Source organism: Hyperolius riggenbachi, chromosome 3 (assembly GCF_040937935.1).
Source record: "Hyperolius riggenbachi isolate aHypRig1 chromosome 3, aHypRig1.pri, whole genome shotgun sequence".
Classification (NCBI taxonomy): Eukaryota; Metazoa; Chordata; class Amphibia; order Anura; family Hyperoliidae; genus Hyperolius; species Hyperolius riggenbachi.
The window spans coordinates 497,500,688-497,519,363 of NC_090648.1; the positions used below are offsets into that span (position 1 = coordinate 497,500,688).

At 46.2% G+C, this 18,676-nt stretch overlaps 1 protein-coding gene across 1 annotated transcript in view; it reads right to left on the reverse strand.

Moving 5' to 3' along the window:
• The window catches only part of ADAM19 (ADAM metallopeptidase domain 19), a 129,650-nt gene that overhangs the window by 61,801 nt on the left and 49,173 nt on the right, over nucleotides 1-18,676 (reverse strand). The window contains exons 6-9 of the mRNA XM_068273102.1: nucleotides 10,772-10,837; nucleotides 8,681-8,752; nucleotides 3,144-3,310; nucleotides 1,531-1,615 (exon numbers count right to left, since the gene is read on the reverse strand). Of these exons, the coding sequence (XP_068129203.1) occupies nucleotides 1,531-1,615; nucleotides 3,144-3,310; nucleotides 8,681-8,752; nucleotides 10,772-10,837 (390 nt within the window). The remainder of the gene's footprint in view (nucleotides 1-1,530; nucleotides 1,616-3,143; nucleotides 3,311-8,680; nucleotides 8,753-10,771; nucleotides 10,838-18,676) is intronic.

Consider the following 18,676-nt stretch of genomic DNA (forward strand, 5'->3'; position numbering starts at 1 on the left):
CCGATACGCGTCAGCCTTGTTGTGTGTCCATTGATGTATTAATAAAGGAAGAAACTTTTTACACCCACCCTCGGTGCAGCGGGACATCATTTTTTTATCTACATGTTCCTGAGGCTTTGGTTCCTGCTCCCTTGGGATTGCAGCAATGGTGGTAGCAGCGTTTCCACCTTCCTCTGCTGTGCATTTTTTCCGTTTTGCGTCCATCACTATTTACAACCTTATAATTTAAAAAATGTTTGTAGTATACCCCCTTCAAATGCATATTTAAAAAGTTCAGACCCTTAGGTAACTATTTATGTTTTTTTTTTTTTTTTTTTTTTTTCCATTAAAAATTTTATTTGGGTAATATTTTGGTGTGGGAAATAAACAGTTAATTTTAAATGTTAAAATCTGTGTAAGTTCCCTTCAAAAATGTTTGTAGATGTAGTTTTACTATTTGGCCACAAGATGGCCACGTTTAGTTTTTTTTTTTTTAATCTTGAGCTTCTCGCTAACTGGAAGCACAAGGAGGACGGGGAAATTTTTTTGTTGCAGAAAGACTGAAGCCTCTTGTAAGAGCGCTTCGGTTTTTCTGCTGGGGACACGGATCGGTGATCGGCAACCATGTTCCCGTTCACTGATCCCAGGGCTACCGGGGGACACGGGGGCACGTTCGCGATCGCGCGCGGGAGTGTGCCGAAGCGCGGCACCGCGGCAGAGCAGCTGCCTGGACGCGAGCAGTGTTGCCAACTCATCCCTTTAATTACTGACACATATGAATTATACAGGTTTCGTGGCTAGGTAGATGCAGGTAAGGCACTGACTATGTGTAAGTAGCCCCAGAACCTGTATAACTTAGATGTGTCAGTAATTAAAGGGATGAGTTGGCAACACTGGACGCGAGAATCACGTCTGGGCGGCTGAAATGGTTAATCTTCTTTGGGTACACTTTAAAGAGAAACCATAACCAAGAATTGAACTTCATCCCAATCAGTAACTGATACCCCCTTTCTCATGAGAAATCTATTCCTTTTCACAAACAGATCATCAGGGGGCGCTGTATGGCTGATATTGTGGTGAGACCCCTCTCACAGTAGCGGCTCACAGCACTGAGGTACTGACATCACACTGTGGGAGCCTTGTTGCATTGTGAGAAATAGAGGGACATGTAAGCCATGCCCATGCCACACCCCTAACCACACACAACCCTAGTCATGCATACCATAAAGATTTTATAACAAAAATATGTTATTTTATTATTCAAACCACACTGGTTCTTTTCTATCCTGTATCATTTACTTTCATATTAATATTTGAAAATAAGAAATATATCTATTTAAATGATGGGAATAAAGTTTAAAGTCAGTTAAACATGTATTTTTCTAAAGAAATATGTGTTTTTGTCCTGAAAGAGGGACAAATGAGGGAGAAAGAGGGATTGGAACCCCCGAAGAGGGACTGTCCCTCCAAAACAGGGACAGTTGGTCGCTATGCTTACTCAGTCCCTATGTTCTTTCCATATGATTTCATACAATATTACAACATAATTACCATGTTCACCCCTCCGGACTGGTAGGAGGAGCACATCGCCTGGAGTGGAGCCAAACCGATGGTTGTTCCGTGAAAAGCACGCCCTCTGCAGGAAAAGAAGAAGAATTACTGCTAACAATACTGATGACAGGAGTTCGTCAATGTAATGCAAATAATTGGTGCAAATATTATTATACTAATGCTGTGCATATTTCTGCTGCTTGGAATTGGACCAATCAAATGCTAATCCTTATCTCCTCTTCAGCAAATTACAACTTCCTGCTCACTCTCTCCTCCTCCATGTCACTCTAAAGCCACGCCTCCCTACTAGAGATGGACAGCTATCATAGGCTGTCAACAGGGAGGCGTGGCTTCACCTTCAGTACTGAAATGACTAGGGTGGTTCAATAAGAAGCCAAGCATTCAGACTTGATGCAGAATTAGGCAAATTTTGTATGCAAGTCAATGCAGCTTGAAAATAGACCAATCAAATCCCCCCAAGGTGGAATTGTCTCTAAAGCTACATACACACATGCAATAACTGTTGGCCGAAACAGATGACGATTGTTATGTCTGTTCTGTGGTAGCCAATCAATCTTGATCAGGCATTGAGCATCATTAAATAAGGGTCTGTCCTGTTGGATCCTTAATGACCCCTGATACCTGAGCATGACCAATCGCAATGCTGTTTTCAAGCCTTGCCGACCGATTGAAGCCGCTCCATTGTCTGCCGATTGTCGTCCCCCATCCATCCATAGCAACAGAACCCATCGCTTGCCTCAAGGCTAGGGGTGTGTCTGTACAGCCTCGTTTCCCAATCCCCGATGGGCCACAGATGTGTGTACTCAGCGGACCTGAACTCCGAACATCCTCTCTGCTCTAAAAGATAGGCAACAGCATAATAACCTTTAAAGAAAAACATTTCTTTGTTCCAGCTGATACAAATCCTGCAATACATTTGCAGTGTGTCTACTTCCTGCTTTCATGGAAGCAGACATAGGGTTAACATCCTGTGTTTGCAAATTAGCTTCTCTACTGTGGCAGAGGAGATTCCTGAGCTGACACAGGTGAGAGATCAAATTACACTGGTGATTTGTCACAGATGAGGGGTAATTAGACAGGCTAAACTCTCTAAATACATACAGGGTGGATTTCTCTATATTTTCCTTTTGTCCTGTGCAGAGCCAGGACAAGGTCCTCCAGCACCCAAGGCTGAGACACCAGAGGTCACCCCTCAATCCCCCCCCCCCCCAGCCGTCACACACTGATTGCTATTAGACTAAGAGGCACCCCAGGGCCCCCAACACCTTAATCTCTAGCTATCTGGCTTGCAGACACTGCCATGTATCCCCTTTTCTTATTTCTATCAGCTCCAACCACAATAGGGGAATAATAGCTGAGTGAGTTGTGCGCCCCCTCCTACACTGCGCCCTGAGGCTGGAGCCTCTCTCGCCTCTGCCTCGGCCCCACCCTGTGAAAGAGTTCAGGTCCACTTTAACAAAAAACACCATTTTTAAAAAAAAGCTAAGTCAAGTGTGCGTATTTTATTATTACATGCTATTTGCAATTTGACAGAACATTGACTTGTATTTAGGCAGGTGTGATGTCACAGTAGTGCTGCTGCACATTCTCACGTTATGAGCTGCGCGTTGTCATGCGGGGTGAGCTGCAGGATCTTCCTCCTATAGGTCAGGAAGGCACGTAGGGTTACATACGGGTTTTCTGAGACGTTGCATTTATCTCCAGTGTTCCAGATCTCCAAACCAACCAGAGCAATGCGGATCTTCAGCGCTCTGTAAAACTGAACAGACAAGAATGATGCTGGATGGGGGTGACTTCCTCTGACACACTTCCTGTCGCATATCAGAACAATAACCACACAGAGAGACACACAGGCACACACATTTGCCTGCTTCTAATTAGTACTGCTGTAATGTGTATTTATGGCCACTTTTCACTAGGGGGCAGTATGAGACGATAACAGAGGACTTCTGCTTTCAGTTTCTATATTTTCTGCTAGTAGAGAGACATCAAAGCATTCCAAGAATTTACAGCCCAAAGAGTTCTGCCGACTGGGGTAAAAAGCAATGCACTTATCTCAAACGAGATAACTCTATTCAAGTTGCCAATGGGTTGAGCGAAGTCGGCTGTACACACATTAGAAAGGTGAACGCTCATCGACCTAAGCTGTTATCAGCTGCGTCAGTCAATTTTTATCTAATGTGTATACCATATGTACCCTCAGCAGATATCATCCCTGCTGGCAGTCAGATCACCCTCGCTCCTATGAACACACGGTGCTTGTCAGCATAATTCTCATCAATCAGGAGAAAGCAGAGCATTCATATGTAATTACCAAATATACTGTATTCACCCACATGACAATAACTACAAACAGGACATAGACATCAGGTGTACATAACATTATACAGACCGCGCCTTGCAGACCAGCAATCAAGACATGACAACATTTATATCGCGCTTTTCGCCTGTCGGACGCAAATTGCCAGAGCTGCAGCCACTAGGGTGCGCTCTATAGACAGTAGCAGTGTTAGGGAGACTTGCCCAAGGTCTCCTACTGAACAGGAAGATTCAAACACTGGAGTCCTGTGTCAGAGGCAGAAGCAATAAAAAGGCAGAAGCAAGGAAAATTAAAAAAAAAAAACACACATGATGTAGCTGCAAATGAATATTACATACTAACCTCACCGTCAGTTCCTCTCAGAGGCTCACCATTTTCTTCTTACAGTGATCCCTTCCAGTTCTGACAAGATTGCTGTCAGTTATATATCAGCTGCTGTCAGTTACAAATGAATGTGCAAGGTAATGCCCATGTTTCCCTATGGCTCAAGTGGGTGATGTTACAGTTTAACAGTGTGCTGACCAGGAAGCTGTTATGGGGTAATGGCCATTTTTACAATGGAGGACGGAGAATTCCATTGATGGCAGTGGACAAACAGGGCGCAGGAGAGGAGAAAGAGATTGAGGAGTAGACTACACAGGAGGTAAGTATGACCCGTGTATGGTTATTTTGACTTTTTATTTTCAGTTCAGGTTCTCTTTAACCAGTACACTATCCAGCCGCGACTACTATCCAGTCACTACAAGCGGGTGTCATAACTTTCATTCACACATCTGAAATACTAAAAGCATCCCGGGTCAGTTCCTGTATGATGGTTGGCAATCAATCCCGGTAATTAAATGTATTGATCATGTGTGTTGTGCATTTCCGTCCACAGCAATAACGTGCTGAAAGGATTAATGTCAGCGGATGGAGGTGTCCATTAGGAGACGGAGCCGTTTCCTGTGGCTGGAATCATACGCAGATCCGCACAGCGATCAGTCATTATTAGATATCATCATTTTATTCAAAACCATTATTCCAGCAATTAGAAGTTCTAATTTAGAACAATGATTTTTGTAGGTAGGCTGAGGGTGGGATATCTGCATCGGAATCAAGAAATTTGGGCGCCCGGGGTTAATGGATAGGGATGCTCATTTGGACTCCGCGGAAATGCAATTTCCGAAATTCCGATCGGAAATTGTATTTCCGCATCGGAATGCGGAAATCGTGAATACAAGTGTGGTAAGCGGATTTTTGTGGATTTCCGCCGGAAATCGCGGAAATTTCCGCCGACTTTAACATCAATTTTCTCAAAAACTATAAGGTCTTTTTGAAAACTTTTTTTTTTTGCATCTTGTTCACAAGTCTTAGGGTTAGGCATAGGCACCACCAGGGGGTTTTTAGGGATATAGGCACCGCCGGGCGGGGGGAGGGGGGTTAGGCACCACCAGGGAGGTCTTAGGGTTAGGCACCATTAGGGGGGGTCTTAGGGTTAGGCACCACCAGGGAGGTCTTAGGGTTAGGCACCATTAGGGGGGGTCTTAGGGTTAGGCATCGGTAGAGGCAGGGTTCTGTGTGAGAGTAGGGTTAGGTTTAGTAGTAGTGGAATATCTGCAATATTGACCAATGTTTTACTATAATTATTACAATATTTTCATTTTCATTGTTATATAGATGATATTTTACGATTTCGCCTTCATCTGGCACCCTTTTTATTACTGGTATTTTAACATACTTATTATTCTATCTCAGATGAAGAAACTGTAAAAATATTGTTATAGATAATATTTTAACATTTCGTCTATACCCCGCGCCCTTTTTTCCTCTCCAACTGGCTACTGTAAAGGGGCCCACTAACAGTACAATTTAGATAAATGCGATCGGCAATAGAATGTCATAATACATCGATTATGCCACCATCAACTAACCAATCTGTACTTCCTATCCTTAATGACTGATTATAAAAACGATTTTTCCAATCGACTAAATAGTCATCGAATGATCGCCTTAAGAATCCTTCGCAGTCAATTTAGTACAGATTGAAGTTTATTTCCTGCCAATCCAGTGGGCTCGATTCACAAAGCGGTGCTAACCCAGTTAGAGACTTTAGGCGTGATAACCATTGCACCACGCTGGTGAAAAGCCAGTTTAGGCGTGATAAGTTTAGGAGTGTTAAGTTTAGGTGTGATAAGTTTAGATAAGTTTAGATCGCGCGCAAAGTGCCACACGCAAAGCAGCGCCAATAAACTCTATGCGAAGTGCACCAGACTTTGCTGGCGCAAAACTTTTGATCAGCTGTGCATTGCGGTGCTAACCCAGTTGGTGCTATAGTTATCACGCCTAAACTTATCACGCCTAAACTTATCACGCCTAAACTTATCACGCCTAAACTTATCACGCCTAAACTTATCGCACCTAAACTTATCACGCCTAAACTTATCACGCCTAAACTTATCACACCTAAACTTATCATGCCTAAACTTATCACACCTAAACTTATCACGCCTAAACTTATCACGCCTAAACTTATCACGCCTAAACTTATCACGCCTAAACTTATCACGCCTAAACTTATCATGCCTAAACTTATCACGCCTAAACTTATCATGCCTAAACTTATCACGCCTAAACTTATCATGCCTAAACTGAGTTTAGGCGTGATAAAGGGCTTTTCACCAGCGTGCTAACTGTTAGCACCACTTTGTGAATCAGGCCCAATGACATTTATCTGATCGCTCAGGCAATTCTCCTCTAAAAATGATGCTATTAGTGGACAACTTTAAGCCTGGTACACACTTCAAATTATGATTGGCCAATCACTGAGCAATTTTACCGCCTCCATGTAGTATGAGGGTCAACAGATATTGAATACTATGAGCAGATTGTGTAGGTAAGCTCTTATAATACATGGAAGTGATATAATTGGCCAGTGATTGGCCAATCATAGTTAAAAGTGTGTACCAGGGCCGGGCAGAGACAGAGGCGAGAGAGGCTCCAGCCTCAGGGCGCAGTGTAGGAGGGGTCGCACAACTCACTCAGTTATCACTCCCCTATTGTGTTTGAAGCATAGAGAAATAAGAAAAGGGATAATGGGAGTGACTGCAAGCCAGGTAACTAGAGATTAGGGTGTTGGGGGCCCTGGGGAGCCTCTTAGTCTAATAGCAATCAGTGTGTGACGGCTGGGGTGGGAGGGATGGAGGGGCGCACTTTAGTGTCTCAGCCTTGGGTGCTGGAGGACCTTGTCCCAGCTCTGGTGTGTACTAAGCTTAAGTCTCAGAAGACCCTATGCATCGTCCCAGAACTCGGTTAAGCCTGGTACACACATTCAATTTTGATTGGCCAATTTTATTAGTAGTAGTAATAGTATTCAAAATCTGTTAGCCCTCATACTATATGGAGATGATCAAAAATGGATCTATGTTTGTACACCCAGGCCTTCAAGGACACCTGAAGTGAGAGGAATATGGAGGCTGACATATTTATTTCCTTTTAAGCAATACCAGTTGCCTGGCAGCCCTGCTGGTCTATTTGGCTGCAGTAGTGTCTGAATCACACCAGAAACAAGCATGCAGCTAATCTTGTCAGATCTGACAATAATGTCAGAAACACCTGATCTGCTGCATGCTTGTTCAGGGGCTATGGCTAATAGTATTAGAGGCAGAGGATCAGCAGGACAGCCAGGCAACTGGTATTGCTTAGAAGGAAATAAATATGGCAGCCTCCATACCCCTCTCACATCCGTTGTCCTTTAATTAAAACCCCTTCACACTGAGGCGGTGTGGGGAATTTACCCCACCCCACCGCAATTCTAATGGTGATCGTTCGATGACAGTTTAGTTGATGGAAAAACATTATTTTTTAATTGGTTGGGATGGTAGGAATTACAGAGAGGTTCATCCATGGTGAAATAATCGATGTATTACAACATTATATTTCCAAAGACATTTATCTGAGCGCTCAGGTGACTCTTTGCTGAAAATTGTACCGTTAGTGGGCACCTTTAAAGTGAACCAGAGACGAAGCATCCTCATGTATTTTACCATATAGATCAGTGGGAACATTAGAGAAAACACCAATCCTGCTCTGTTTCATCCTTCACTGTTCAGCCTGCTTGTTATCAGCCCTGATAAGAATCCCGGACTGAGCATTCAGTCTGGCTTTGCTCAGGAATCATTATAGCTGAGTCATTATAGCAGAGCCACAAGGGGGCAGGCTTGGACTTGAAAAGACACCAGAGAAGACAGACTCAGCTATAATGATTCCTGAGCAAAGTCAGACTGAATGCTCAGTCGGGGATTTTATCAGGGCTGATGACAAGCAGGCTGAGCAGTAAAGGATGAAACAGAGAGCAGGGTAGGTGTTTTCTCTAATGTCCTCACTGATATATATGGTAAAATACATGAGGGTGCTTTGTCTCTGGTTCTCTTTAAAGGCTTGGATCGATTAAATATGATCTTTTCTTGTAATCTGATTGATCTTATTGAAAAATACGATTATTCGCTAAAAATTGTATTGTTAATGGGCAGCATTAGGCTGGCACAATGAGGCAATCAAATCTGTTCCTCTCTCCTCCAAACCCCATACAGCAGCAAAGATGGGTTAACATGTAATCGGGCCCCAGGCGATGTAGTAGATTTGGGGCCCCCTGTGGCTTTTTTTGGTGGGGAGAGGACAGAGAAGGTGGCAGGTGGACCCCGTGACACCCATTAGGCCCCAGGCACCTGCTTAGGTTGCCTGGTGGATGATCCTGCTTTGCTTAGCAGTCACCATCCCTGCACTTGACCCAACAGCTGAATACGACAATAGATCATTGATTATGAGCCATACCTTATCAATATAATTGGTGACTTCCAGCATCTTCCTGCGGGTGCGCTCCAAGTCCGAATCGTGTTTCTGAAACTGGGAAAATGAGAGAGAAATCAATGCGGCGTAATGTAGCCGTCAGCTCCAGGAAACACTCGCTATTGATCCCGGTAAGTGGCCTGAAAGGCAGCGATCTTTCCCTGGCTCCCTGCCCAGGATCACCGACACCCGATACGCAGATTACACCCCGCCTGCTTCCTCCGGGAGAGTCTCCTGTGATGTCTGTGTTACCGCCAGGTGGGGGGAGCGTCTGCGGGCTCATTGCTGGTGGGATCATGGTTACTGCGGTGTACTCCATCACCTCTTACCACACCAGTCATCACATCAGACAGGAGGCTGACGGCAGTGAGTTCACCGCCTGTCAGCTGCTCTCTTGCACGGTTTGGTGCTTCTTAGCATTTGTTACCGGCACTGGGTAGCCCCCCCCCCCCCCCCCCCCTCATGGAGTCACATCCGAGCGCGGCTGCAGCTTTGTTTATCCGGGACATGTCCCAGTTCTCTGCCATCGGTTAATGTCACCGCATGTCAGAGCTTGACACAAGCGTGCAGTTCAGCCGCCTGTCTGAAAGAGGTCTTAGAGGAGTGGGACACTATGGAGGCCTCCAGCTTGCTTTACATGTTTTTTGCATTGCGGTGGAATTTTGATGCTCCTGCCGCATTACACCCCAATGCAAAAAAACGGCAATCATATGACTCTCCTGAAGAGTGCTCCGACAGGATCACATGCAGGTCTTTTTGTGGCTTCACATGTAGGGTTTGAAGTTGATTCAGGTAACACTTAAACACTTTTAATGACTAGCTGTGCATAGTTTTCTTGTAAGCTTTCGGAGCTATAAAGAGAACCCGAGGAGGATCTTCGCAGGGCAGATGGGACCCAGAGGCATGTTCTCTGCCTAATGACATGGCTCTGTGTCCCTACACCGCCGATCTCTGCTCCCCCACCGCCGCAATTTAGCCCCCCGAGTTTAGCAACAAGATTTGTCGCTAACTTGGAGGTAAACACAGGGTAGAGGAATTCCCTGCACAAAACGCCCGCCAGGGGCGTTCCTACCTCTCTCCCTGGCCGCGCCTCCTGCCGCTTCCCCGCCTCCCTGCACGCTATGAGAGACACACAGTCTCTCAGTGCAGCGTCGTGACCCAGTGGTGGGCCATTGCCGCCAGTGTTGCCAACTTAGCGAAAAGCTAAGAAAAGCTGCTAATGACAAATCTGGCGACATTTGTCTTGTGTTATTGTAGACTTTAAAATTTGGAAGACTCTAACTTAAGTTGCCGGCTGCCAGCCCCTCCCTGTCCCAAAGCACGCCACTCACAGACAGCCTGGCCGGGCTGGCCCGTCCTCTCACAGAAGTCCCGCCCCCATCAAGCCGCTGGGAGCCACCCAGTACGGGGCAACCAATCACAGCACAGCTAGGAACCTTCCAGACCAGTCAGGGGACAACACTCACACTAGCCCTCCCTGCTTCCATCGCAGGCGCTCTTGCTGGGGAGCAGAGGGGTGACGTCAGGTGGGCCGGTCCCTGGATGATGTGCGAGAGGCGGGGTCGGGGGTGGAGCCGTTATGCAAATTATGTGATGATGTCATCTAGGGCGGGGTCGGAGGTGGAGCCTTTATGCAAATTACGTGATGACGTCATCTAGCGACTTCTAGGACAGCCAATAGCTACTTTCCTTACTGACGAGTTGGCAACACTGATTGCGGCCCACAGGAGAGGTGGGGAGCGGTGGTTTTTGCAGCTACCTTATCCACTCAGCCTGGTGGATCAGGAAGCCTACTTTTTTTTTATTTTTTGAGCCCACCTTGGGCTCTGTTTAAGGTTCAGGTATGAAGAACTAGATTATGCTTGAAGAGGAAACTTAGAAGTTTTGGAAAGATTGCAAGAAAGAGTAGAGTTCAATAAAGGAATTACCTAAATCAACTTTCGGTTGGTTTGATGTCAGCAGATCTGCTCCATGCCTAACCATGGACCATATTTTCCTCTCTACTGATGGTTTTATAGTAATAAAGATGAAAATTCCCGAACTGGGTCACACACCAAACTGCCGGACTGACCTCACCTCGGCATAGTCCGCGACCAGATAGAGTTCCACACATCTGTCTCCCTCCATCTCCTCTCTCTTCACCTGCGGGAGACACAAGAGCTCTGAGTACAGTTGGCAGCGGTGAGCAGTACCCAGAACCCCCTCTGCTCTCACTCACTACATTTATCTCCTGAGTTTTCCCATACCGGAGGGTTTCTTATCTTATGCACAAAAAAGTATTTTACTGGTGAGAAAACTTCTCATGTGAGAACCCTCAGGAATAAAGATGGGCAGTGACTAACTTTCTCCATCTTACTGAGTGAATACTACCATGTTTCTCCATAAATAAGAGGGCCGGATTACCGACCAGGCAACAAAAGCAGTCGCTTGGGGCCCCCATTCAGAGTCAAAGGGGCCCCATCAGCACATAAACCAGCTATCGCCATCCTGTCAGCGGTGGCTGGATGGTATAATGGTTAAAGGGACTCTGAGCAGTGCAGTAACTATGGAAAGATGCATATCATTTTAAAGCTCTCTTTCTCCTCCTTCAAATGATATATAAACCGCCACCCTATGCCTTTTAGTTTTCGCTATTTTCGCGATCAAAATCGCGGCCACGGCAATTTCGATCGCGAAAATAGCGAAAACTAAAAGGCGTAGGGTAGCAGTTTATCTATCAATGGAAACAGGGATGGCGCTACCATAGAGGCAAAGGGGGCAATTGCCACAGGGCCCCAGAGCTTGTAGGGGCCCCCAGTGGCTACAAGAGGAAAAAAAAATTTCAAATCGACCTTATAGTTTTTGAGAAAATCGATTTTAAAGTTTCAAAGGAAAAAAAAAATACACATTTAAAAACCTGCCGAATTTAATGGTTAATAGCAAATCCACCTTATACGCTAGAAACCCTAAATTTGCAGGATATGTTAAGGAGATCATTGGAAATAAGAGGAAAAAACAATTTTTCAAAAAGACCTTATAGTTTTTGAGAAAATCGATTTTAAACTTTCTAAGGAAAAAAGTATACTTTTAAATGTGGTAAATGTCACTTTTAGTAGCAAACCTAACGGTAGTGTAATTTTACATGCATCAAAAGAAAGAGCAATACATTTCCTGACGGGGTTTTCAGGGGGTCCATACGCAGCCGCAGCGCTTTGGCCAGGGATCGCTATACAGCCGCAATATGGCTGCATGAAGATCCCTGACATTTTTTCCTATTTTCCCAAAAAATTTTTATGTTTAGAGTGTGGGAATTTTTTTTTTTTAAATTATGTGGGATCCCCCCTCCTGAAACTTTTTAATCCCTTGTCCCCCATGCAGGCTGGGGTAGCCAGAATGTGGAGCTCCGACCGATTGGGGCTTCACACCCTGACTATACCAGCTGCAAAAAAGGTCCCTTAATGCCGATTTTTGTTCCAGGGTATCTGTTGGGGGCCCCCCCAGGTTTATTTTGCCCTGGGGCCCCATTGTTGCTTAAACCATCCCTGATTGGAAAGAGGCGAAAGAGAGCTTCAAAATGATATGCATCTTTCCATAGTTACATTGTATTATACAGGACGACTTTTCTCCAAAGTCGGCAGCTCAATTCAGCACAATGCAATGAAATATAAGGAACCCAAGGGGATATAATTACAATCATCATGCTGGTAGGTGTGAGGATGTAATTAATTAGTTGTGGGTATGCTTAAAGGCATACCCACAGACACTGCTCGGAGTCCCGTTAAGGGCTCTGCCTCTGACACAGGAGACCAGAGTTCGAATCTCGGCTATGCCTGTTCAGTAAGCCAGCACCTATTCAGTAGGAGACCTTAGGCAAGTCTCTCTAACACTGCTACTGCCTATAGGGCGCGTCCTAGTGGCTGCAGCTCTGGCGCTTTGAGTCCGCCATGAGAAAAGCGCAATATAAATGTTATTTGTCTCGTCTTGTCAAATGATGCCGTGCGCTGCTGATTGTCTTCAGAGCCAGGCTCTCCTCCTAGGTCCCCCTCCTGCTACTGTGCGCTCTGCCGCTGCCCACTCCTCCCTCCCTACAGAGAACCACAGCTGCAGAAAGAATGATAGCAGCAGATGGCAAACGCTCACTCACCTATCCATGATCCAAGCGATAGAGATCCCATCATCTGAAACCCATCTGTCTCTTCTACAGTGCAGCCGCTCGCTCTGAACTTCCTGATTCTCAAATCAGACAGGAAGTAGGAAGTAGTAATAGTAGTAGTAACAGAGCGGCAGCACTCTAGAGGAGACAGATGGGCTCCGGATGACGGGACCTCTATTGCTTGGATCGCAATAGGTGAATGTGAGTCATCTGGTGCTGTCATTCTCCCCCGCTGCGGCTGCCTTCTCTGCTGGACTATCGTATTCACTGGGATGGAGGCTGCATGGTGGCTGTCTAGTTTGGGAGGAAATCGGTTGTTCGGTGGTGGGGGTGGTTATGTAATTCTGTCTGGGGAATGGCTTCCGGTTTGGCGGTGTCCAGAGCTTTCTGCTATTGCCAGGCTGGAGATGCAGGGGGAAAGTGCTGCTGCTGTGATATCTGGCCCCCTCTTCACAGGGGTGCCCCAGCCCCTGAGTGCAAATGTCCCAGACATTCATCTCTCACTCTGCATTTTGCTGCTGCTATTCCCTGCATTGTGTACCCACAGAGGAAAGCGGGCTGTTGCCCATAGCAACCAGTAGCTGGGCTGCACCAGTGTGTGCGGCATGTTGCTGTGCAGCTGCATCTTCTTATTCTATTACGACATGATGGGGGCCCCAAATCAGTTACTTTGCTTAGGGCCCCATTTAGCCTTAATCCGGCTCTGCAAGCATGTTTATATATATATGTATATAGTGGTTGATTGCTATGGGAGAATGCCTGTTTGCAACAGAGCCAGCTTATCCATGAGGCAAGCTAGGTGAGTTGAAAGCCCCAAATTAGCACAACATCTGCAATTGCATCTCAATGACCTACCCTGGTGTCTATGCTGCATTTAATGGGCCAATTTTTAAGCTGCATACATTTGTATAAAATTAACATCAACATTCGACATTATTAGCATTTCATTGACCAATTGACCCTCTCTGACGGGGAGGAGCCCAGACTCTGGCCACTTTCTGTGCTGCAGACTGTCATTACTACAGGCTGCAATCTTCTGAGAGAGATTAAGGCTATGCCCACTTCCAAGCTGTATAATGCTAGGTACACACCATGCCATTTCCCATCACATCGATGGGTTGAACCATTAATTTCTGACATGTCCCGATTGATAACCAGATTGATTTTTAGATCACTACTGCACAAAATCTATCCCATTACTGATTGGGAGCAGATCAGACACGTTGGGAATTATTGGTTTGATCTGATGGGAAAATGCATCGTTGTGTACCTAGCATAAGTGTACATGAAAGTAGCACAACGTTTGCAGTATTAGCATCTCAGCGACCTTCCCTTTCAGAAACTTGTAACCAGGGGCGTAACTAGGCCCCACCGGGCCCCCCTGCAGAATTTCATTGCGGACCCCCCCCTCCCTGGGGCCCGCTCGGGGCCGTTTTGTGGGGGCTGGAGGGGTGGCAGCATGAGGGGAAAGCCTTGGCCACAGTTGGCGGGGAGAGGGGAAGTTCCCCCCCCCCCTCTCCCTCACCTCGGGGCTCTCCCCTCTGCGCTCCCCTCCAGCTAGTTACAGTTTGGGCAGCGGGCAGCGGCGGCAAGATACATGCCTTCCGTGCGTTCCACCGCATACTCCTCGCTCTAGCGTCTGACGTCACTTCCGGAAGTGCCGTCCCTTTCGGAAGTGACGTCTGCCGCTAGAGCGAAGAGTATGCGGTGGAACGCAAGGAAGAAGGTAAGTATCTTGCCGCCGCTGCCCACACTGTAACTAGCTGGAGGGGAGCGCAGAGGGGAGAGCCCCGAGGAGGTGAGGGAGGGGGGGGGGACTTCCCCTCTCCCCGCCAACTGTGGCCAAGGCTTTCCCCTCATGCTGCCACCCCTCCAGTCCCCACAAAACGGCCCGAGCGGACCCCCCTCCCCCCCCCCCCCCCGCGGGAGCAGGGGCTGCAGGGCCTATTGTTACGCCCATGCTTGTAACGTATTTAAAGGAATACTATCGATACCCAAGTGTTCTAAAATGACATGTGCAAATAATGTCTAAGTAGCTGTGTAAACATTTTCCTACTTTTCATGTTAAATATCAGAGGCAAAAACTGTAATTTATTGAGGGTAGGATTTAGCTATATTGGGACAAATCAATTGCAGAAGGGGTGTCTGCTTCAATGCACAGCCAGAGTTGCATATCAGACTACAGAAAGCAAATATCAAACATATCAAACTCTGAAAGCAAAAACAGTATGAAAAGCTGTGACAATTAGTTACATTTCCTCTGCTCTCTTCAGACAGGTCAGTCAGAAACACAGGACACAGGAGCTGCAGCTGTTCTCTCTGTCACACACAGAGCTACACATAGAGTTAAAGCGGACCCAAACCAAACATTTTTTTAATTAAAAATATTTAGTTGCACCAGTCTAACACGTACAAAGATAAATAAACGCTCCTTCAACCCTCTAAGCAATTCAGTGCATGCTTTTCACCCTTCTCTTTTCATAGCTAGGGTTATACTGGGGGCAGCCATTAGCAATTCCTCCATTGCTGGACACCATCTACTCCACCAGTTTGCCGGCAATTTGAAAGGAAGGGAGGGGTTCCTCCAATAAATGTAAAATATTGTATACTAGCCAACCCGCGTCGTAGCATACGCCGCATCTATCTATCTAATAGAGTACGTGCCTCAACCTTGAAGCAAGAAGAAGTAGGCTTTCCATGAGAAAATGTATGCGTGCTCAAACACCAAGTTTAACCCTAGCAAGTCTGGCTTTGCAAATCCGGCCTAATTGGCTATTCATGAGGCAATGCTCATGCAAATATGCATTTGCTTTCGCATGCCAAATTGGGGTTCTGCTACTTGCGCATTAATTTTCTCAAGGAAAGCATTTTGTGCAGTTTGTATCCTTTGGAGGCAGGTGGTGGATGGCTTGCTCCGGTGGTGTGAACCCTGGAGTGAGTGCGCCTGTCCTCCCCCCCCCCCCTCTGGAGTGCTGTATGTGAGCCAGCCCTGAGCTCTAAAGCTCGGGGTGACCCATGCTTCTCTCCTTTCTCATGTGGTGCCCCCAAATTAATGTGCATGTAGCAGAACGCAATGGACGTTAAGGTAAGTCCCTTTATTTAATATTGGGAGGTGGGTGCAGACGGCTCTCCCTGGCGCTGGCCACACTTGGGGGGGGGGGGGGTTCGTCCACGCCACCCAGCCTCCACCTCCAGGGTGCCGCTGTGGTTTCCAGGCAGTGAGAGAGCCTGGGACCCTGCGGTCCCCCCAGTTGTATAAAAAAGGGGCATTGGGAATCCTCCCTGTGGCGCTCCTGGAGGCCTGGAGCACACCAAAAACTGCTAGCAGATCCGCAAAATGCTAGCAGATTTTGAAACGCTTTTTCTTATTTTTCTGTATCATTTCACCTAGCATTTTGCGGTTTTGTAAAGCGTTTTTGGTGTAGTAGATTTCATATATTGTTACAGTAAAGCTGTTACTGAACAGCTTCTGTAACAAAAACGCCTGCAAAACTGCTCTGAACTGCCGTTTTTCAGAGCGGTTTGCATTTTTCCTATACTTTACATTGGAGGCAGAAACGCCTCCGCAATCCAAAAAATGCCTCACCTCGGGAGTATGCGTTTCAGCAAAACGCCTCCCGCTCTGGTGTGCACCAGCCCATTGAAATACATTACCCAAGTGTATCCGCAGCCGCAAGTGGATCGCAAAACGCTGCCGAACCGCTCTGGTGTGCACTAAGCCGGATAGTGCTAATGTAGCATGTAGCAGGGTGACTGCTTTGTGGTATTGGTTTGTGCATGCATTTGCATGAGCATTGCCTCATGAATAGCCAATTAGGCCAGATTTGCAATGTCAGACTTGCTAGGGTAAGGCCTCTTTTCCATGGACTGTGAATAGGCAGTGAAATGGCTCTCAAACTCTCACAACTGCTCACTGCTGCCTGGTAACTGCTTGCTGCTGCCTGGTAACTGCTTGCTGCTGCCTGGTAACTGCTTGCTGCTGCCTGGTAACTGCTTGCTGCTGCCTGGTAACTGCTTGCTGCTGCCTGGTAACTGCTTGCTGCTGCCTGGTAACTGCTTGCTGCTGCCTGGTAACTGCTTGCTGCTGCCTGGTATCTGCTCGCTGCTGCCTGGTAACTGCTTGTTGCTGCCTGGTAACTGCTTGTTGCTGCCTGGTATCTGCTCACTGCTGCCTGGTAACTGCTTGCTGCTGCCTGGTAACTGCTTGTTGCTGCCTGGTATCTGCTCACTGCTGCCTGGTATCTGCTCACTGCTGCCCGGTAACTGCTTGCTGCTGCTTGGTAACTGCTTGTTGCTGCCTGGTATCTGCTCACTGCTGCCTGATAACTGCTTGTTGCTGCCTGGTATCTGCTCACTGCTGCCTGGTAACTGCTTGCTGAGCACACAGCTCAACAGTCCGTGGAAAAGAGGCCTTAAACTTGGTGTTTGAGCACTCATAAATTTTCTCATGCAAAGTACTTCTTCTTCTTGTTTGAAGGTTGAGGCACTTAGTCTATTCATCATGCAGCTGAAAAAAGGCTGCTATTTATTATTATAATTTAGAAAATAGATTTTATTTCTGAAATCTTGTATTTTTAATTTGGGTCCACTTTAACTGATCAAGTGTGAGGGGAATTTCCCCTCTCCTCATGGCTCAGTCTGCCGTCAGTTTTGGCGTCAGTTTTGGCGTCAGTAAACTTTGAAAGTATTTTGCTAACAGTAAACAAAGAAGTTGCTACTAAAATATATACACCAGTACTTATCAGCACTTCCCAAACAATTCCTGTGTCAATTGAAAAAAAATATGTGAATCGATAGTATTCCTTTAAAGGACCTTTGAAGCAAAAATCTTAAGATTTAAAATATATGTAAACATATACAAATAAGTACGTTTCTTCCAGTGTACAATGAGCCATAAATTACTTTTCTCCTGTGTTGCTGTCACTTACAGTAAGTAGTAGAAATCTGACAGAGCTGACAGGTTTTGGACTAGCCTATCTCCTCATGGGGGGGGGGGGGATTTTCAGGGTTTTATTTATTTTCAAAAGCACTTAGTGAATGGCAGTTGCTCCACCCAACTGCCAAAACAAAGTGTTTAGCGAGCAGGGAGGCTGGCCAGCATCTTTGTAAAAAAAATATTTTTCAGGGAGTGTCTTCATAAAGAATAAAGGCCATGCTGAGAATCCCCCATGAGGAGATGGACTAGCCCAAAACCTGTCGGTTCTGTCAGATTTCTACTACTCACCGTAAATGACAGCAACATAAGAGAAAAGTAATTTATAGCTCATTTTACTCTGAAAGAAACCTACTTCTTATTTGTACGTGTTTACATATATTTTGAATTGTACGTTTTTCGCAACCGTGGTCCTTTAAGAAGTATTACTCCTTCATCGAGTTTCCACTCCGCAGAGAATGGATTTAATGGAGGACATGCCAAGCATACAGCGGACAGATGTTCCTTCTCTTACACGGCATCGGAGACCTCTCATACTGCGGAAGACTCCAAACATCTGTACGACTACGCCAGATGTCTATGGTCCGGGGGATGTGGTTACTCTGGATGTATATGTGTGTTGTGTGTCAGACCGGGATGTGGATCATCAGCTCTGCAGACAGGTTCAGGATCTAATGAGCAGAATAACATGAAATATATCTCACATCTGCTGCCGCCAGGCCCATTCATTATTTTGTTTGGAAAATTCGATATATGTATAAAACAAGCGGAATAGGCGTTCTTCAGTCCTTGTCCTCCTCGGGGAGGTCTGTGGCTGTTTAGTTTCTGACCTCCCTATCACCTTTTTCTTAAAGTGGCTTTAGGCCTGGACCCCACCACAAATCACTAGCGTTTTGAATTAGAGATTTGTAAGCGA